Genomic DNA, 17,850 nt, shown 5'->3' on the forward strand with positions numbered 1-17,850 from the left:
TGAGAATAAACACTGAGGATTTAGTACCACATCAACAAATGCAAAATATACATCTTCACTATCCCAGAATAAACATCCAGCTCCCCCCAGCAAAACTGTGATGATATTTGGGTTCCACATACTTGCATCCCAGTACCCTCACAGATATTGCAGGAGTGAAACCAGACAGCCACTACACTACCTAGTGAACTTAAACAGTGAAATTTAGAGGGTAGAAACAGCCGATTACCATCACATTTTAAAAATATAAGGACATCACGATCTCTTTGGCTTCTCAGTCACAATGCTGAAAGGAACTCCACACAACATTTTCAAAAGAAAATTACTAGACATTAAAAGGCCCCCACAAGCTGACTGGAAATAGAAGTTTCTATCCCCACTCTCTGCTACCTTGCAGACATGCCAATTGCTCATATCTGCTCTATGAGACTTAGTCATCTAGTCCTTCCCAATGTGCCATGTCATCTCCAGCCACCCCCAAGCTTTGCTTGTGCTAATTACACTTTTAAATTGGATAAGTGATTGAGCCAAAACATTAATTCAGAGCACTTTTTTTCCAGCTTGTACTTGGCTTTAACTTTGCTGCTTCAGTTACATATCTGAAGCGTAGCTCATGAGCCCCAAAACCTTGCCCATTCTTTCCAGTTGGTCCAAGTTTGACGTTTTGAATTTGGCAGGTTTTTGCAATGGTTCTTTCAGCCAAGTCAGCCACCCTTCCCCAGCATCAGGCATGACTGCAGGGACAGAAATAAGCAGGAGAGAGGGAAATTGTGTAAGTGTAGAGAGGGGGCTGTATCAGCTGGTACCAAAATCAAAGACACGGTTATAAAAACACAATCTAGATGATATTATTGCCTCTACAAACTTTGCCTTAGACTGTAATGGAAACTACAATTATAGTTTTCTACTAAATGGTTTCTGGCTTCAGAATGGGGTAACCGTATCCCTCAGCGTGCTTTGCCAAGTAATTTGCAAGAAGACTTCTTTGAGCCCTTTAAGTTTGCATGTGCATTCATAAATCCACTTCACTGCATGTGTAACACAGGGCTCGTGTGCACAAACCTTGCTCCTGGTAGCAAAGTTCTGCCTAGGAACCTCACTCCACTGCAGCTCCAAGGGCACCCTGCAAACCCATCTCTAGCGGCCAGATGCACTGCAAAGTGGAGATGGACAGTTACGTCTTTCACAGCACGCTGGGCTCATCACTGGCAAAACTGCTGCTAATCTAAGGTCAAAGGATGTGGACCTATTTTTGAAATTCAACTCTTTTACTTCTGTAGGAGTTGCGCTGTCTTGCTCTAGCACCCTTGGACTAGAAGGAGCTATTTCATACAGTAAGGGGTTTGAGACTGCAGAGAAAACAGGGATTTTTTTTTTTTCTTCCACAAGCCTGTATCAAACCTGAAGTGTTCAAAACCTGTATCTAGTGATTACAATTCATCCCACTTCATGAAATTACCACAAGTACCTCTTGCACTACTCAAGGCTGAGCTCATGGAAGAATTAAATTGCCTCTTATATGTAAGAAGGTTGATGCTTGCAGGTAAAAACTAGGATTATTGGTAGAGTGGTCTGTTAAAGTTTGAACTGTGGCAGCTTGTGCAGCACACCAATCTGCAATGAACAGAAATCTCTAGCTCTGAGACTGTTTCATGTTCCCTTGACCTTTCCAAATGCAAATATTCCCTGAGACATTAAGGATGAAAAGCCACAGATCAGCAAAAATTGCAGATCTGAGCACTAGCACTAACTTGACGCTGTGCTTTACATAACAAGGCATACTCAAAAATAACGCTATGTTCTGTTGTCCAATTACAGAAAGCACTATGTAGTACTTTTGCACACCTCATTAACACCTCAAGTGCTCAGCTCTTAAGAGCTATGTTGAGATGGTGCATCTATTACTGGAACAAAGTCACTTACACGATTCATAATACTGAGGAGAGATATCAGTTGCTAAAATAATAGCAAATGACACGAGGATTTCCTTAATAGCATTAGAGTTCAGCTAAGCAACAGTAAACGAACATGTGGGTATTTACAGGAACCTTGCAAGTGCTGTCTGAGTGAGGGTCATATCAATGTGTTTCCTTTAATCTTGCTTTTCTCTAGTGTTTTGATAGGAAAAGGGATTAAATGTACTTTTTTTTCTGAAATATGCTACTGGCTAGGATATGGCAAACATGACTGTAGCCCAAGAACAGTTACTGAGGGCTAATTCCTCCACTGGTGAAAATCAGCATCATTCCACATGCACGATTGCTTTGGTGGGCTCTTAAGATTTCTGAAGGCTCGATCGCTTTATTTAGGGGTCAGCTACACCATGATTCTCAACTTCAGGCACCTGGGTTTGAAAAATGCAATCTGGAAAAGGCAATGCATCGGATAAGGCAGAAGGAAGGGAAACTTACACTCCTATTGCTGTCTTTTCCTGCACATAAAATGGCAACCAAAGGATGTCACTAGGCTAACTGCAGAACTATTTGTAATGGATGTTCCCCAAATCCTCACACTTGTGGGATTACCAAAAATGGGTTAAAAAAAACCCAGCAAATCAAAAAGTAGGGCAAAAGACACATGATTTCACTTATCCTGCTTTGCAAAATGGCACAGTTGAAGCTTTTCATTTAACACTGTAGTAAATTACAGGATGAAAGGCTATTTTAAACAGGAGAAGGGTATTTGTAAGATTTAACATAAAATATTTTGCTGATTGTTGTTCTAAAGCTCATTAATATTTCTATCATTTTCTAAAATGACACTAATTTATTTGGTGTTTTAGTTGCCCAAGATTTATACTTTTGAGAAAAAAAGATGATTTCACCTAGTTTTTCTCCAGCACCGAAAATTACACATTCACTATTTTCAGGCTTTCGTTCACTCCAAAACAGGAAAAAAACAAAAACTAAATCAATAAAACATACATTTGTGAATGTGGAGTCGGGGGGACAGGACTTTTAAATATTCCAGTGCAGGCACAGCTCCATTTAAATTTACACAGTAGTTTTCATTACATGTAAAGAATTTAATGGTGAAGGGATAGCCAGATCATTGTTTAGCACTGACTTTTATTAGAACTGGAGGGTTCTGCACCCTGAGTTCACTTCATGGGCAAGCACTGCACCACCACCCCACCATATTTTTTAAATTTTTCAGTTTTATTTTCTGTGAAGATTTTTAATGTTGAATTAACAAGAACAGATTAAGAAAGAAAAGACTGGCACTACTTTGGAAATTTTGCTTATACTCACCATATGGAGAAAGCATATCAGATATTTCAGAACAACGTAATTGTGTTCAGGAAGTCCTTGAATGATTTGCTTACATCTGGTGACTCGTAAACTGCTCTCCACACCTGCAAGTCAAAGTCAGTCTTAATTTAACTCAAAAACATCAGAGTATTAACAAGTAATAACCCCTTACTTATATCTACTGGAATTTAGATATTCATCTGTAAAACTGACCACAAAATTCAGCTCTACTAACCTCCATGACCACAGTAACAGTTAGGGTTAGAATGTCCCTATCATATTTTGTATTATTATATATCTGGCTAAGACTAACTTCCAGAGTATTTTCTCGATTCAGTGAAATAGCCAAAGTAATTTCTTTGCTAGAGGACTTTCAAAGATCTTGATTTGAATCCCATTATCTCTCCACGCACTGAATCCAGACACCTACTTTTTATGCCCTGTTGTATTCTGCCCAAAATGCTCTTTTGGCACTCTACTAAATTTGAAAACACTTTTGTGATTCTGCAGGAAACTCCTCTGTCTTGGCAAAAATTTATGAGATGGCCACTTGGGTAGGTAAGAATTTTCTAGAGATGAACCTAAGCAGATTCATTAACTCATTTCAACAGATGGGCAAAACCAGAACTGGACCCCAAGCTCCTTGCATCATCTAGACAGTCTGCATGAGAATTACACTAACAGTGGATTATATTTCAAATGCTGTACCAAGTGACTTTTTTTTTCTGAAATATTGTAATTATTTTAGTACTGGAAGTTTAACATCAATTTGGAGAAAGGTCTGATGATTACAAGCATGCCTGGCCTAACTAATCCATTTGTGCTCATGTTTTTTCTGCATTTGTTGCATTTCTCACTCCCTCTCTCTGACACACCTGGAGGTGCACATAAGTATGTGTGCATGCACAAAATTTCAGCATGTTAAATGTTCCCTTAAGCTCTGAATTAAATACATGAAGCTATACTGTGGTGAGCTGTGTTGACATTTTTCTTACTGCAAAGCTACCAGTTCCTGTAAGACACAATAATCTGAATCCCAAGAATATTTTTGTCAGCCTTCTGCTGATAAATTATTATTACTGCAGAGTAAATAATGCAAGAAATGTAGCAATACTGGGTAAAGGAACCCTTGTTTACAGTTTTCATGACCAAAGAAGTTCTTTGACAATTATAAGCTTCAAGGTTTTATTAATTTTTTTAGTCAGTCACTTGGCTAATTTATTTCACAGCTCCCATCAATAACTTTTAAAAAAAATGTTTCAGATGAGGCACTGAAAAGTTTCACTATCACTTCAAAGTACTGTAAAGCAGAGATACTGTATTTCTGGGTTTGCAGGTTAAGAGATGTAATAGATACATCACACACTGCTCTGGTGTCTTCCAGAAGATAGAATGAGAATTTTCAAATCATCCCAAGACAGCTGTCTGCGATCACACCTCTTCAAAGCTCCCTTCTGCACTGTAGTCACAGAGAATATGCCTTTGCTGCAGTCCAGCTTGGCTTTCAAGCTTAAGATCTTTTAAAATCAGGATATCACCACAGCATCAAGAAAAGATAGTGGACATCACACTGCATAACACGAAAGCCCAGGGAGAAATTATCTTAAACTAAATTTTTCAATGTATTTTGTCAACATTTAAAATGCTAGTAAACAAAAATAACATGGAATGAACATTTCACAGGTGTTTTGCCAAGCAAAACCTCACAATGTCCCTAGGACAATGCACTGCTCTCTGATTCTTTTCAGACTTGTTCTCATTTTCACTTAGCTGTATCACAAAGTAATATGTCCAGAAAGTCAGCACAAGATTAATTCAGTAAAAATTAGCATTTATATATCCTTTTTCCAAATTTCCCCTATTCCTTCCAGTTCTGAGTGACTATCCTTAGTCCCTCCACTTCTACCACCTTCCTGTGATTAGACCTGTTTTGCTCAATGTCCTGAGATATCTAATGTGTAGACAGATGAATCCTTGATTTGAAAGGTGGTGATCTACAGACTTGCAAATAGCAAAACAGTACAGAACTTCAGAGGATTCTGAACATGACCTGATTAAGTTTTTTAATGGAAATACACGAATAAAGTTAATGATATGAAACAGCACGTGCAGATGCTAGTGATGGGCACACTATAAGAATTTTACGTTGAATACAGTATACCTAGGTACAGTAAACTTGCTGTACTTTTACACTTTACAAACATGTTGCCATTGAGATTTATCCTCAACCTGAATGATTTTACTGACCTACCCCCCAACAGCAACAGTCATGATAGGGGTGATAACCTACACTTTGCAACAGCAGAAGCCCATGGTTACCAGAGCTATGCTAATAGACTCTATTGGAATACGTACTACATTATAATATATACAATTTTCTCAAAAAGCAGGTTTTGGAAAAATGTGCGCTTGTGAGTTGTTCCTGGAAGCTCTACTGGTTCCCTGCTAGACTGACTATAGCCTGGATGGCAGAATACCAGTCTCTACTGGGTACTAAATCTCAGATATTCTGGAATCTCAGGTAATTCAACCCCCATCTATTCGGGAGTTGCCTTGCCAGTATTGTAAACTTCTCGTCCCTGAAAAAGGCCATGTAATTACAGTTTTATAATTCATAGTTTCATGTGGTGCCAGATCTCTAGTTAATCAACGTCTTCTCATGGCTTTAGATCCTTTCTTCCCCAATATGTTATCCCATGGGAACAGTTAAAATAAAAACAATTCCCTCCCCACAAAAAAGGAAAAAACGGAAAGAAGCGTACAAATGACCAACTAAATTTTGTTCCCACAATTCTGCCAATGCTGCTGCTAAAACTGAAGCTGCTTTCACTAAAACTTGTGTCACTGAGACTGAGTCAGTGCTGTGCCATGACATAAAAATGGAGCCCTGACAGTGAGAAGTCCGACCCAATTCTTAATAACACAGTATGATACACAGATAAAACAGTAAACCTTGTAAAAAGCAGAGAGGATCTTGGTAACCCTGACCACCTTCCTCTGGTACAGATTACGAGGTTGTCCATTTGTGGTTGCAGTGAAGCACTAATAATATTATATACCCACAACTGTGTCATGGTTAGCAAACAGCAGTGATTATGAATTAGCCAGGTCCAGTTCAACTTGCTGTATAAATTTTTCTAGAACTTATTCTTATAATATTTTCTAGAACTCTAGGGCTCATTCGGAGAGCTTTAAACTAGATTCGAAGGGGGATGGGGTTGTAGCTGGGCTTGCACCACTGGGGCAACGCTCTAGTGTTGAGGTAGACCAGGAGGCCTCCCATCCCCCTGGGGTGAAATCGGTGTGCTCAGCTCGCTCCCTGAAATGCCTGTACACCAATGCACGCAGCATGGGGAATAAACAAGAGGAGTTAGAAATCCGTGTTCGGTCGGGGGGCTATGATCTAGTGGCAATTACAGAGACTTGGTGGGACGCCTCGCATGACTGGAATGTGGTCATGGATGGCTATGTCCTGTTCAGGAAAGACAGGCCACTAAGGAGAGGTGGTGGAGTTGCTCTTTATGTGAGTGAGCAGCTAGAATATATTGAGTTCTGTCCAGGGGAGGATCAGGAGCAAGTTGAGAGTTTGTGGGTGCGAATTAAGGGGCAGGCTGGCAGGGGTGATACTGTTGTGGGTGTCTATTACAGGCCACCGGATCAGGATGAGGAGGGTGATGAGGCCTTCTACAGGCAGCTGAGAGCAGTCTCGCAATTACAGGGCCTGGTTGTTGTGGGGGATTTCAACTACCCTGATATTTGCTGGGAGGCCTACTCAGCCAGCCATCCCCAGTCCCTCAAGGGTCAGTACTGGGACCAGTACTATTCAATATATTCATTAATGACTTGGATGAGGGAATAGAGTGCACTGTCAGCAAGTTCGCTGATGACACCAAACTGGGAGGAGTGGCTGACAGACCAGAAGGCTGCGCAGCCATTCAGGGAGACCTGGACAGGCTGGAGAGTTGGGAGGGGAGAAATTTAATGAAATATAACAAGGGCAAGTGTAGAGTCCTGCATCTGGGCAAGAACAACCCCAGGTATGAGTACAAGTTGGGGATAGACCTGTTGGAGACCAGCGTAGGGGAAAGGGACCTGGGGGTCCTAGTGGACAGCAGGAAGACCATGAGCCAGCAGTGTGCCCTTGTGGCCAAGAAGGCCAATGGCATCCTGGGGTGTATTAGAAGGGGTGTGGTTAGCAGGTCAAGAGAGGTTCTCCTCCCCCTCTACTCTGCCCTGGTGAGGCCGCATCTGGAATATTGTGTCCAGTTCTGGGCCCCTCAGTTCAAGAAGGACAGGGAACTGCTAGAGAGAGTCCAGCGCAGAGCCACGAAGATGATTAAGGGGGTGGAACATCTCCCTTATGAGGAGAGGCTGAGGGAGCTGGGTCTCTTTAGCTTGGAGAAGAGGAGACTGAGGGGTGACCTCATTAATGTTTATAAATATGTAAAGGGCGAGTGTCAAGAGGATGGAGCCAGGCTCTTCTCAGTGACATCCCTTGACAGGACAAGGGGCAATGGGTGCAAGGTGGAACACAGGAGGTTCCACATAAATATGAGGAAAAACTTCTTTACGGTGAGGGTGACCCAACACTGGAACAGGCTGCCCAGAGAGGTTGTGGAGTCTCCTTCTCTGGAGACATTCAAAACCCGCCTGGACGCGTTCCTGTGTGATATGGTCTAGGCAATCCTGCTCCGGCAGGGGGATTGGACTAGATGATCTTTCGAGGTCCTTTCCAATCCCTAACATTCTGTGATTCTGTGATTATTTATACTCACTGGTGATTCCGAGGATATGATCATAACACTCAAACGTTAGTAATGGCTGAGGGAGCTCCCTAAGGAAAGTCTTTAGGATAACAGCAGGAATATGGATATCATGATAATCATCAAAATTCACAGACTTGCCTAAAAGGAGAAAAAGAAGAAAAAAGGTGTTCAATCATATGTCTTACTGTTTCTTTAAACTACTGCTTAAAAACTCTGTCACACTACATTTTGAACAGAAAATCTCTTGGCTTTTTGCTGCTGGTAACTCCCGGCATTTTGTTTTTGTATTTTTCATAGAGTTTTATTAATCTCGCTATACGAGATTCTCCCCATAAAGGCATTTCATAAAATGACTTCATGGGGAAGTCAGTGACTTTCAAAATTACTTCACTAAATTAAATAAATCATTAGGTAAAATTATATTTCTTTGCCATAACCATGGAAAAACACCAGAGGCACAATGACACAAAGACATTGTACTTCATAGCTACAGTAACTCAAAGTGGGTAGAGACAATACAAATGTTTATGAAAAAACAGACCATTTTTGACTCATTAACTGCTACGGATTTTGTAAGCTCTGGTCTGACATCAACTGATGACTTGCTATTCAGTAAGCATTAAGTGCCTGTTGCTATCTTCCAGGTTTCTGTACTAGTGCTCTTACTATGGTATTTTATGTTACAAATGGTTTCATGATTAACTAATTATAAGAAAGCTAGCATTTCTGCTTCACCAACAAAACCAAAATCAACAAAGTCCTCACACTATTACTGGCAATGGTATGATGACAGTTTACCCTGATTGTAGAGTTTCTGAACATCTTTGATAGTCTGGATGCTGGCCGACCTTCTGAAGAGGCCCTCTACTTGTAGTCCTGAAAAAACAATTAATGCAGGTCTCATCTGTAAAAGCTGTCACTCTCTTGTTGAAAACAGAACAGAAGGAGAAGTTGTGGGAACAAATCCACTTGATACACTCATTTTTTGGAAATAAAGCCCTCGAGAATAGAATGTACAATCAAATAATTTTGCAATATTGCCTACAGCATTTTCTTCAAGGTGTCTCATAGAAATACTACCACTTTTCCTTCAGTGTGTTAGTGTGTCTTGCCAATTATATTTTTTCTTTAAAAGTAGCTTTCAATTTTACCTAATGACATAGAAGCAGAAGATTTAGATTCACCAGGCTGCTTATGTACCCACTCTCACTGAGCACATCTGCAAACTGAGCCCCAAACCATGCCTGTAAATCTGCTATTCTCCTTGCCTTAAACCTTTAGCATAGTAAGAGGGTATTTGCAAAGATTCCCTAAGCTTTCTCTTCTGCCAGTGGGTGAGATAAGATCCTTTAGGCTAGGGAATGTTTCACAGGATCTTTGGATGGAGGAGCCTATTTCTTATCATTGGAGGGATGCTGGCCTCCCCAGCTTAATGGTAGTTTAGGGCAGACCACTGCTCCTTCCACCTCTCTGGAAGTCAGTGGGACTTAAGGCTTTGCTGTATTTTGAAATACCAGATTCTAGTCTTGAGGCATTTCTGAAATATTTATCATAAATCTCCTGAAGTGTATCTATCTAACTTGCTTTCATGTCTTGGACTAACTTAAATCTGACTTCAGCTACAGTGGAAAAACTTCAACAAAATGCATCCAAATCATGGATCTAATTTGGAACACAGCTTTCAAGGTAAGTTATTTATCCGAATTCTTATGCAAAACAGGATGGGGACAAGAAGTGTTACTTTTCTTGAGACTTGTGGTACTTCTTGCTTTTCAGTTTGGCAAAATCCTCATTTCTCTCTCTCTTTCCTTCTCTCCAGTTTGTGCTGTTCCTTCCACTCAGCAGGTAATGCAAGTTGGCTCACATGTAGTCTGAACTCGAGATTCCTACTGGAAGCAGAGTAATCTAAAACATTAGCCTATGCTGGTCTGTCAAAACATAAAATTGCTGACATTTTGAGAAGGGCGGTAGACCACTCATTGACTTGAAGAGACTGCTGTACATTTCTTTATGGGAGTGTGGAAGAGCAGATTGACTTTTTCATTTTTTTCATGTTTCTCTTTCAGCAGGTAAGTAGCCAGACTGAAATCAACTGAAATACATAGCATTTCAATTAAAGTACGTGTGCATCTATTTGCATGATCAAGAATCTTTACGGTGTTCTAGAAAAATTTTGAGTCATACATTAAGGAAAGAAACTCAGTCATTCTTGTAAATGCACCCAGGTTACATGCATATTTTATATATGAAAAATTACTAAATTAATACAAAATTCCTTAATGAACCCATTCCTTACAGAATAACATTTAGTATTGTTCATATGAATTTAGAGCAGTATACTAAAAGAATTGATAATGTACTATTGAAGTAAATTTTCACAGACACGCTTCAGAGACTTTTGCAAAGAACCCCAAGCTCTACTTGAAAGTGCTCCACCGACTCGATTTAGAGGCTTGGCTGGAGTTTAGCTGAGTACAGCTTCTAGTTACTTTCTAAGCATTTATGCCCTTACTTGTTAAATTCCAGGTAGAATATTAAAACTTTAGCCCATGCACTCAGTTCTGGAAGGAGTATGATATCTCAAACTACAATATATAAGAAGGACGTGCGTGTTTACTAGAGGAACCAAATGGCCAATAATTATGATCTATTTGATCACTCCCTTTATTCCCGACCAGGTCATGTTTCAGTTGAATAAAGTTACGGCAAATGACATCACTGCAGTAAAACTGTTCCATTAGATTTATCGTGCAACCTGACTAAAGACATGGTTTTGGAAGTGGCAGCTATGAACAGCTAGCTCGTCAAGGCAGTGCCCTCAGCAAACAAGAAATACAATAATTTCCTGAGAATTTGTAGAATTTTATGCTGGCTGTCAGTAGACTGGAGTTTTTCTGTAGGAACAAGTCTTTCAGAAAATGGACATCATAAATGCTTGCAATTCAGTTTGCAGGAATTGGTTTAATAGTGAATGCTTTAATCTGATGTGAATCTCACTGTATAAAATACAATGTAATAAATATCAATTTTTAACATGTTTATTGGCTAAGCTTTCAAGAGTCTAATTAAAGACATTAATCTGTAGTGTAGACAGCAGCTGTACTTGTCTGGCCCTGCATCCCATCGATGTTACTGTAATGGCACATAACGCCAAGCTCTTGCTGGATATGTTTTTTGGAAGTCCGAGGGGGAAAAAGTAACTTTTATCCTCATCTGCAGAAATCTGAGATACGGGCGATATCTGTGCTTCTTCCAGAATTCATTTTCCAGGTCAGCTGAAACTAAATCAATATATAGCAATTTGTTTGATCACAGGTGGCAACAAGCCAGCTACGAAAGCAAATATCTCCAATCCTCCTTACATCTGTGGGCAACCTATCCAAATGACGTGCCACTAATTAAATGTAGGTTAATACAGTTCTGAGGAAAAAAGAAAAAAGCTGTATTCTCCTTCTAAAGTCAAAGAACCGCAACAACAAAATAGCCACCTCTTCTTTGCATAAAAGATGCTCAAACCAGAAAATAATATATTATAGTGATTTTTAAACAAAGTGTGGGTCATAACTGCAGCCTACTGGTAAACAGAAATATGAGTCAATAGCTGTTATGTTATTGAAGGGGAAAAACTATGAGCCTGGGTACAGAGAGCCCTTTTGCAATGTATTTTTCTAACTTCTGTGATGCGTACGAAGTGAGCAGGATACTTTTTTTAGAAGCCTCTAAGTCTATTAATTGCCTTCAGTGCTTTCTGTGTTTAGGCAGGGCAAGGGAAAGCTACCTGAAAACATTATTTGAATGAAGGTTTCCCATGTCACATAACCTGAGCAGCATTAGCATATGCACCCAACTGGGGTCTCAAAATAAGGGATGGGAAGGAGGAAAGGAACCTGAAGCCTCTCATTGGTTATGCCACTGTGATGGATAAATATATAACCTATACACAGTCAGAAAATACTTTCTCCAAAACTGTCTCTTCCTTTTCAGACACTAGGGGAAAAAAAACAATTCTTGGAACTACCATAATTCAGCTAACACAAGGTGCTCAGACTAAAATAACAACAATCACTTTGTCTTCTTTTTGCAGACAAAATACGTGCCAGAGCCACCAGAGTTACGGGATGAGGAAACAAAATTGGCTGAAGACAATCCTGGTCATTGCAGCTGAAAGCATTCATTTCTGTAATTTAAAAAAAATAATTTTGAAGTAGCTTATTTAATTTCTGTTAGTATTCTTCAATCAAATCCTGTTTACAGCATGACTCATGTCAGCTGTCTCTTTAAAGAGAAATATTTTTGTTTTGGTGTATAATTGAACTATTTTGCCATTAATAGCATGGGTAACACAGTCCATAGAGAATACCAACCCTGGAGTAGCAGCGCGTGCCAGAATGCTGCTAGGGGATGACTGACATGAGCAGCTAGCCTGGGCTTTCCAGTTCCGATAAAGACACAGCTGCATGTCACTCACAAATTCTATCAATGCTGCAGAGCCTCTGTTGAGATAACTCGGCACAAACTGCTCCCTGCCCCTCACCAAAAAAAAGACAGACAGACAGATAGATATCAGTGGACTTTCGCTACCCTGCACTAAACTCTCTAGACCAAAAAGAACAAAATTTTATTTTAATATTAAGTGCTACACAGCAAAAACGTAGTGATGTGACTAGCGAAGGAGCCATCTGTATTCAACGAAAAGTGACTCTGCGATTGAGAACTTCACTGAGTAATTATTTAAATGTCAGTAATCATAAATGAAAACAGACAGGGACTTCATTCCACATTGAAATAAGATGGCTTTTACCACAGTAGACAAAATTTCACAGTGCAATGACACAACTGTGTCACATTCCGAATTAATAAACTGTTGCTAAAAATACTTAACCCCCTTCTACCCCCCCAATCAGTTATCCTACAGGAAAGACACAGAAAATCAAAACTGATAAAGATAAATTAAAGCAACACATGCTGTCACATTGCTGCAAACTTGTCAAAGAAAGAGAGATGAGAAAATTACATTCTTTTTCTTTCAATCATACTTGATTTGAGGGTTGCTGGCATCAAAAACCTTTGTTAATTTGTCTGCTTTCAGAAGAGAAACAGCAGAGAGCAAGCATCTGAATTCCTTCTGTCCCAAATTGAGTTTGGAAATGTTTCTTTTGACTGGGGTCCTGCCAAGTCTCAGGAAGTGTCCATCCTGATTTGGAAGCAGTTTTTATTCTCATTAATTCAACTGATTTAGACATCTCCTTGCAGATTACCTAATTCTAATAAGATTCCTTTTTAAAAATTAGAACTAATTTATTTCTAATATGAGGACTGATGAGTTTATAGCATATTTTAATTGTCCATCTTCAGAGTAACATCTTAAATGCCCAAAGTAAGGGTGATTGCAAATTTTTATGCTTAAGACAAATTTGACATTTTTTTTTTTAAGCTAGAATACAGTACAAGTTTGAGGAGGAGATTGCACAGCCTTACCTTCCCTTTACTCTGTGCAATGAATACAGAACAAGTGAGCATGATCTCTGCAGTTTGTAAAGACGACTTGCACTGCAAGAAGGTGCACAGTAGATCAAGGGCAGAGGGGAAGAGAAAGGACAGTTCCAGCCCTACTGAATAGCTGAGCAGCAGGAGCAAGGATGTAGAACTGTGCATCCTCCACAGAACCCAAAGTGAATTTCTGTCCTTGCAGTTTTGAATGGCATAGTCTCTAGCCCTTGGATTTATGAATGGATACTCTCAGTTTACACTTGGCACCTCTGAACATAATTTATTTACAATGCCTGAGCACCAAAAACACAAACTGTGCTTATTACAAGGTTCATTTTTATTTGATGGCACATGAACTGGTCTTGGGATTTACCTCATCTCCATGGACCCTAGGTAAAAACATTCACATGAAAACGAAAGAGCCAAGAACTCAGAAATGTTTATATGGCCAATGTCAAGCTTTCCCAGTGTTGCATTTTTAAAAGATATCCGATTGATCACAAGAAGTGGAGGCCAAGAGGCAAACTCACTAAGCTGCAGCAATCCAAATGTATTCAGAATGCATAAGCATCTATCTCTACCCATTCTGACTATCACCACTAGGATGTATTCATTCACATTAAAAAAATGGAACCAAAACTTTCTCCATCAGCAAGATTTGTTGTGCTTCATGGAGGGGATGAGGAGGAAAGATTACTCACTGTTTACCACTGCTTCTGCTATTGAACAGATAAAGGACAGCTTTAGTTGTCACTATAATCGTACCAAAGGACATTTATTACTTTATCATTAAACTTCTATAGCACGGTTATTACCATTTCATTTAGAAGTCTTAGTCATCGCCCAGGACTCTCCTGTGGTACCAAGAGACAACACTGAACAAAAACTTTGTGCTGCAAAGCACTTCTAGTCAACAAAAGAGATGAGGTAAGAGAGAAAGACTCAGCAATGGGGGCTACTGCGAGATAATGTTTCTACAGGGGACAGTTATCTTTTCTACTTTATAATTCTGTACTGCAATTCCTTCACTGTGAGTTTATTGTTCCATCACTTCTGAGCTGCTGCTGATCTCACATGGTCTCTTTAGTAATCAGTTCTCTACACTTTTTTTTTTGTAGCTGTTGCCTTATTTGGCCATTCCTGAGAACGCAAATGTTATCAAATTTTGGAAATTTTAGTAATAATACCAGCAGGTTAGCTTTGGATTTAAATTGTTTAAAACATGGACAAACATGTAGCTTATACCTTTGAGGATATTTACTAAAATATAAAATACATTAAAAATAATAATCCTACCTACATATTTCAAATTGGTATTTTGCCTAAGATCAGTACAAATGACAGTGTATTAATATTTGAGATAGGCTTGAGGAACACTCCTGCCCTTTGTAACCCAACATCTTCATGCAGGTCTGAACAGTGGAGTTTATACCCAACTTTATACTGAATCAATAAAAGTTCCCTTAAAAGCTGTCTTCTGACCTCCAGAGGTTGGGGGGTTTGCAAACAAAGTATGGATTTTGGCATGCAGTTTTAATTTTAATGTGTATCAGTTAGTACGCTCAAACTGTGGGTCAGAGTTTAAGAGAGTACGGTGAATTGTACCAATACTGACCTAAACAAACACCAAAACCACCAGCCACACCACCTAGCTTTTAATTTATCGTGATACCTTATATCCAGTCTGTAACCTTCTTTTCTAGAAAAAAAAGACATGTAAGTAAAAGACATGAAAGGGCATTTCTGCTGTGACATCTTATTAGAGTTTAAAAGCAGAAGTGCATTTCTGAATCCTAAAGCCTATGATGGATAAAATTGCCTCGGAGGCTGGGCAGCTCTGAAGCGAGCAGACCCCTCTCTGCCCTGCCCGGGCAGTGTCGGCAGCACCAGCAGCTTCAGCCACTCGCACAACCCCGTCGTCCCTCAGCGTTATGGAAGCCATACACATAAAGATGCATCCTCCATAGCATGGCATTACTTATATCCCTGGTTACCAAAACAGCTCGTTAGACGTGACAGCCCCCATTTACAATCTCACTTCAGCACAAAATAGGTTGCTGAGGACACGTGGGGCCATATTAAGCAGAGAAAGGAAATCACTACACCGTGGCATAAGTTGGGCTGCTTGGAGAAAAGGGACCGTGAGCAAAGCATCAAGATCATTACTGCCAAAGGAATGGTACCAGGTTAGAAACACTTAATTGTTCTGACAAGAGTGAACATTTAATTAAGCAAGGTAATTTCTCACGGCATGGTAGAGATAAGGTCGTACACACAAAAAAAGTCTTATTTAGTGTAAGTGCAAATCAAGCCTTGCACTTATAAACTAGACAGATGAACAGTTTGTGGTTTTGAGGCTGAGCGTAGAAAAAAATGTCCTCTGGTTTGCTGGTTACTGTGAAGATCTAGTCACAAATGTGCTATTGCTAAACCCGTCCTTCCTCTTTGGCCTGACTGAATCATCAGTTGGGTTCAGGATGATACCAACACCTTACTTCTGAAATTAAGAGCACTTCTCTGGTTTGGTCCAGAAAATGAACTTTGAGGCTTAGTCTCAATGAGCTGGTTATTTTCTCAGATACTCAGAACTCATTTTAGGAAACCAGTTCTTCCCTGTGAAGGTTAGCAGAAACTGAAATTAAGCATTTTAAAATTCAGTATTAAAAACTTTACAAACATTTTTCACTCTAAAGTAGAGCTAGAATGAAAGTGGTGAAACAGCAACTTTCTCTTCCTTTCTTGAATAAATGACCTCAAAATTATTACCGAAATTAAGAAACTTAGTTTATTGTGTTTATTGTAATAGTGTCTGATGCATCAGCCGTAATAGATCTCATTTATGTATATAAACAGATGAAGATGAATCTTTGCTTACAGTAGATTCTTTAGTCTCTGTTAAGGTACTGGGTGATGTACTAACCTGGATCCAGTGACAGCCATCTTGCTCAGAAATAGCTATCCAAATACGCAGTCGGATAAATATATGAGGAAGAAATCCACACTCACTGTCACAACATTAATTTGGCTGTTGGGGATGAGGACATGCTTGCTGCTGTCAGAGCCCACTCAATAACTCGGTACAAGAAGGGGAGTTTTGTCTCATTTGTACAGACGAGGATGCCTCCACACTGGGAAGAATACTTCTGCAAACAGTGCTGTCTGAAACCGAGGCAGAAAATTTAAACATGAAGGAGGAAAAATGTGACATGACGCAATCTGTCAAAGGGATCCGAGTCATTAAGATGAAAAAGGGTGGGTGAACTTCAGAGACTGAAAGTTTCCTTAGCCTGGTAGCATACTATTGCAGGCTGGTGCCTAGTTTGAATACCTCCACAGCTCCTGCATCAGATCTGTTCAAGAAATGATAGCCTGAGCAGCACAGAATGGACTTAATGGATGTCAGAGGGTCTCTGATGTTTCAAGAAATCCTAACCCTGTTGATGAAGCATGATTTTGCAGAAGCTTCTGTGATCTAAGTCAGAGTTTCAGAACCTGATTTCAGGTACATAGATGTGAAAATGTAGCAATGGGAAGAGTGGAAATACTGCACCTAGGGTGAAAAACAAAACCCTCTCCCTGCTAATTCTGCAAGGCTGGAAACTATGCCAAAATCAAATGGAATAGGGTAATGACAGTGAATTTTTGTCACTTCCGGAAGATGAACTGAAGCTTTCACTGTGCTCACAGCCACGTCTGGAGTGCAAAGAATGCTGCCAGTCAGCCTCCCGGGGCTGTCAGCACGGGAACCGACACTCGCTGGAGCTGATGGCAGAATTGAGATATTCCAGATTTAGAGAAAGAGTTAAAATCATAGCAGACAGCAGGTACAACAGATACCTGCACACTTATAATCAAGTGCAAAAAAATGCATGTCTATCACCTACTGCTTAACAGCCTTGGCATGGCAGGTACTTGGCTTTCAAGCATCAGCTGGCTGAGAACGTCAGAAAACACTCTACCTGACAAGCCATCTCTCCTTAGAAATCTGGTTTGTGGAGATCTTCTTATGATAGGAAATATGACAGCTCTGAGCAAACCTCGGCTTGGTTGGAAAACATCAATGTTGACAGACCCCACGCCCTTCTTTCCTGGGGGCACAGAAGGACAGTGAACTGAGGAAAAAATTAGATAGTCCAGCTAGCAAGTGCATGCGCTGGACTACATATTGGTGGCCAGCATTACCAGGCCGCTGACTTGCATAGATGCACAAAGTAGGACAAGGGCTTTGTTCAGAAGTATCATCACATTTCCTCAGAGACTATCCTTTACAAACTGTGCTGATACTGCACTGAACAGATGATTTTTTAGCCAAAAAAAAAGATGAAGTTTGGAGAAAACCCAAG

The 17,850-nt window shown here is 40.0% G+C and overlaps 1 protein-coding gene across 1 annotated transcript in view; it reads right to left on the bottom strand.

The window, feature by feature from the left end:
- ARHGAP8 (Rho GTPase activating protein 8) overlaps positions 1-17,850 on the bottom strand; it is an 87,763-nt gene that overhangs the window by 6,011 nt on the left and 63,902 nt on the right. The window contains exons 10-12 of the mRNA XM_068401037.1: positions 8,816-8,893; positions 8,027-8,155; positions 3,252-3,355 (exon numbers count right to left, since the gene is read on the bottom strand). Of these exons, the coding sequence (XP_068257138.1) occupies positions 3,252-3,355; positions 8,027-8,155; positions 8,816-8,893 (311 nt within the window). The remainder of the gene's footprint in view (positions 1-3,251; positions 3,356-8,026; positions 8,156-8,815; positions 8,894-17,850) is intronic.

This window comes from Nyctibius grandis, chromosome 5, assembly GCF_013368605.1.
Source record: "Nyctibius grandis isolate bNycGra1 chromosome 5, bNycGra1.pri, whole genome shotgun sequence".
Classification (NCBI taxonomy): domain Eukaryota; kingdom Metazoa; phylum Chordata; class Aves; order Nyctibiiformes; family Nyctibiidae; genus Nyctibius; species Nyctibius grandis.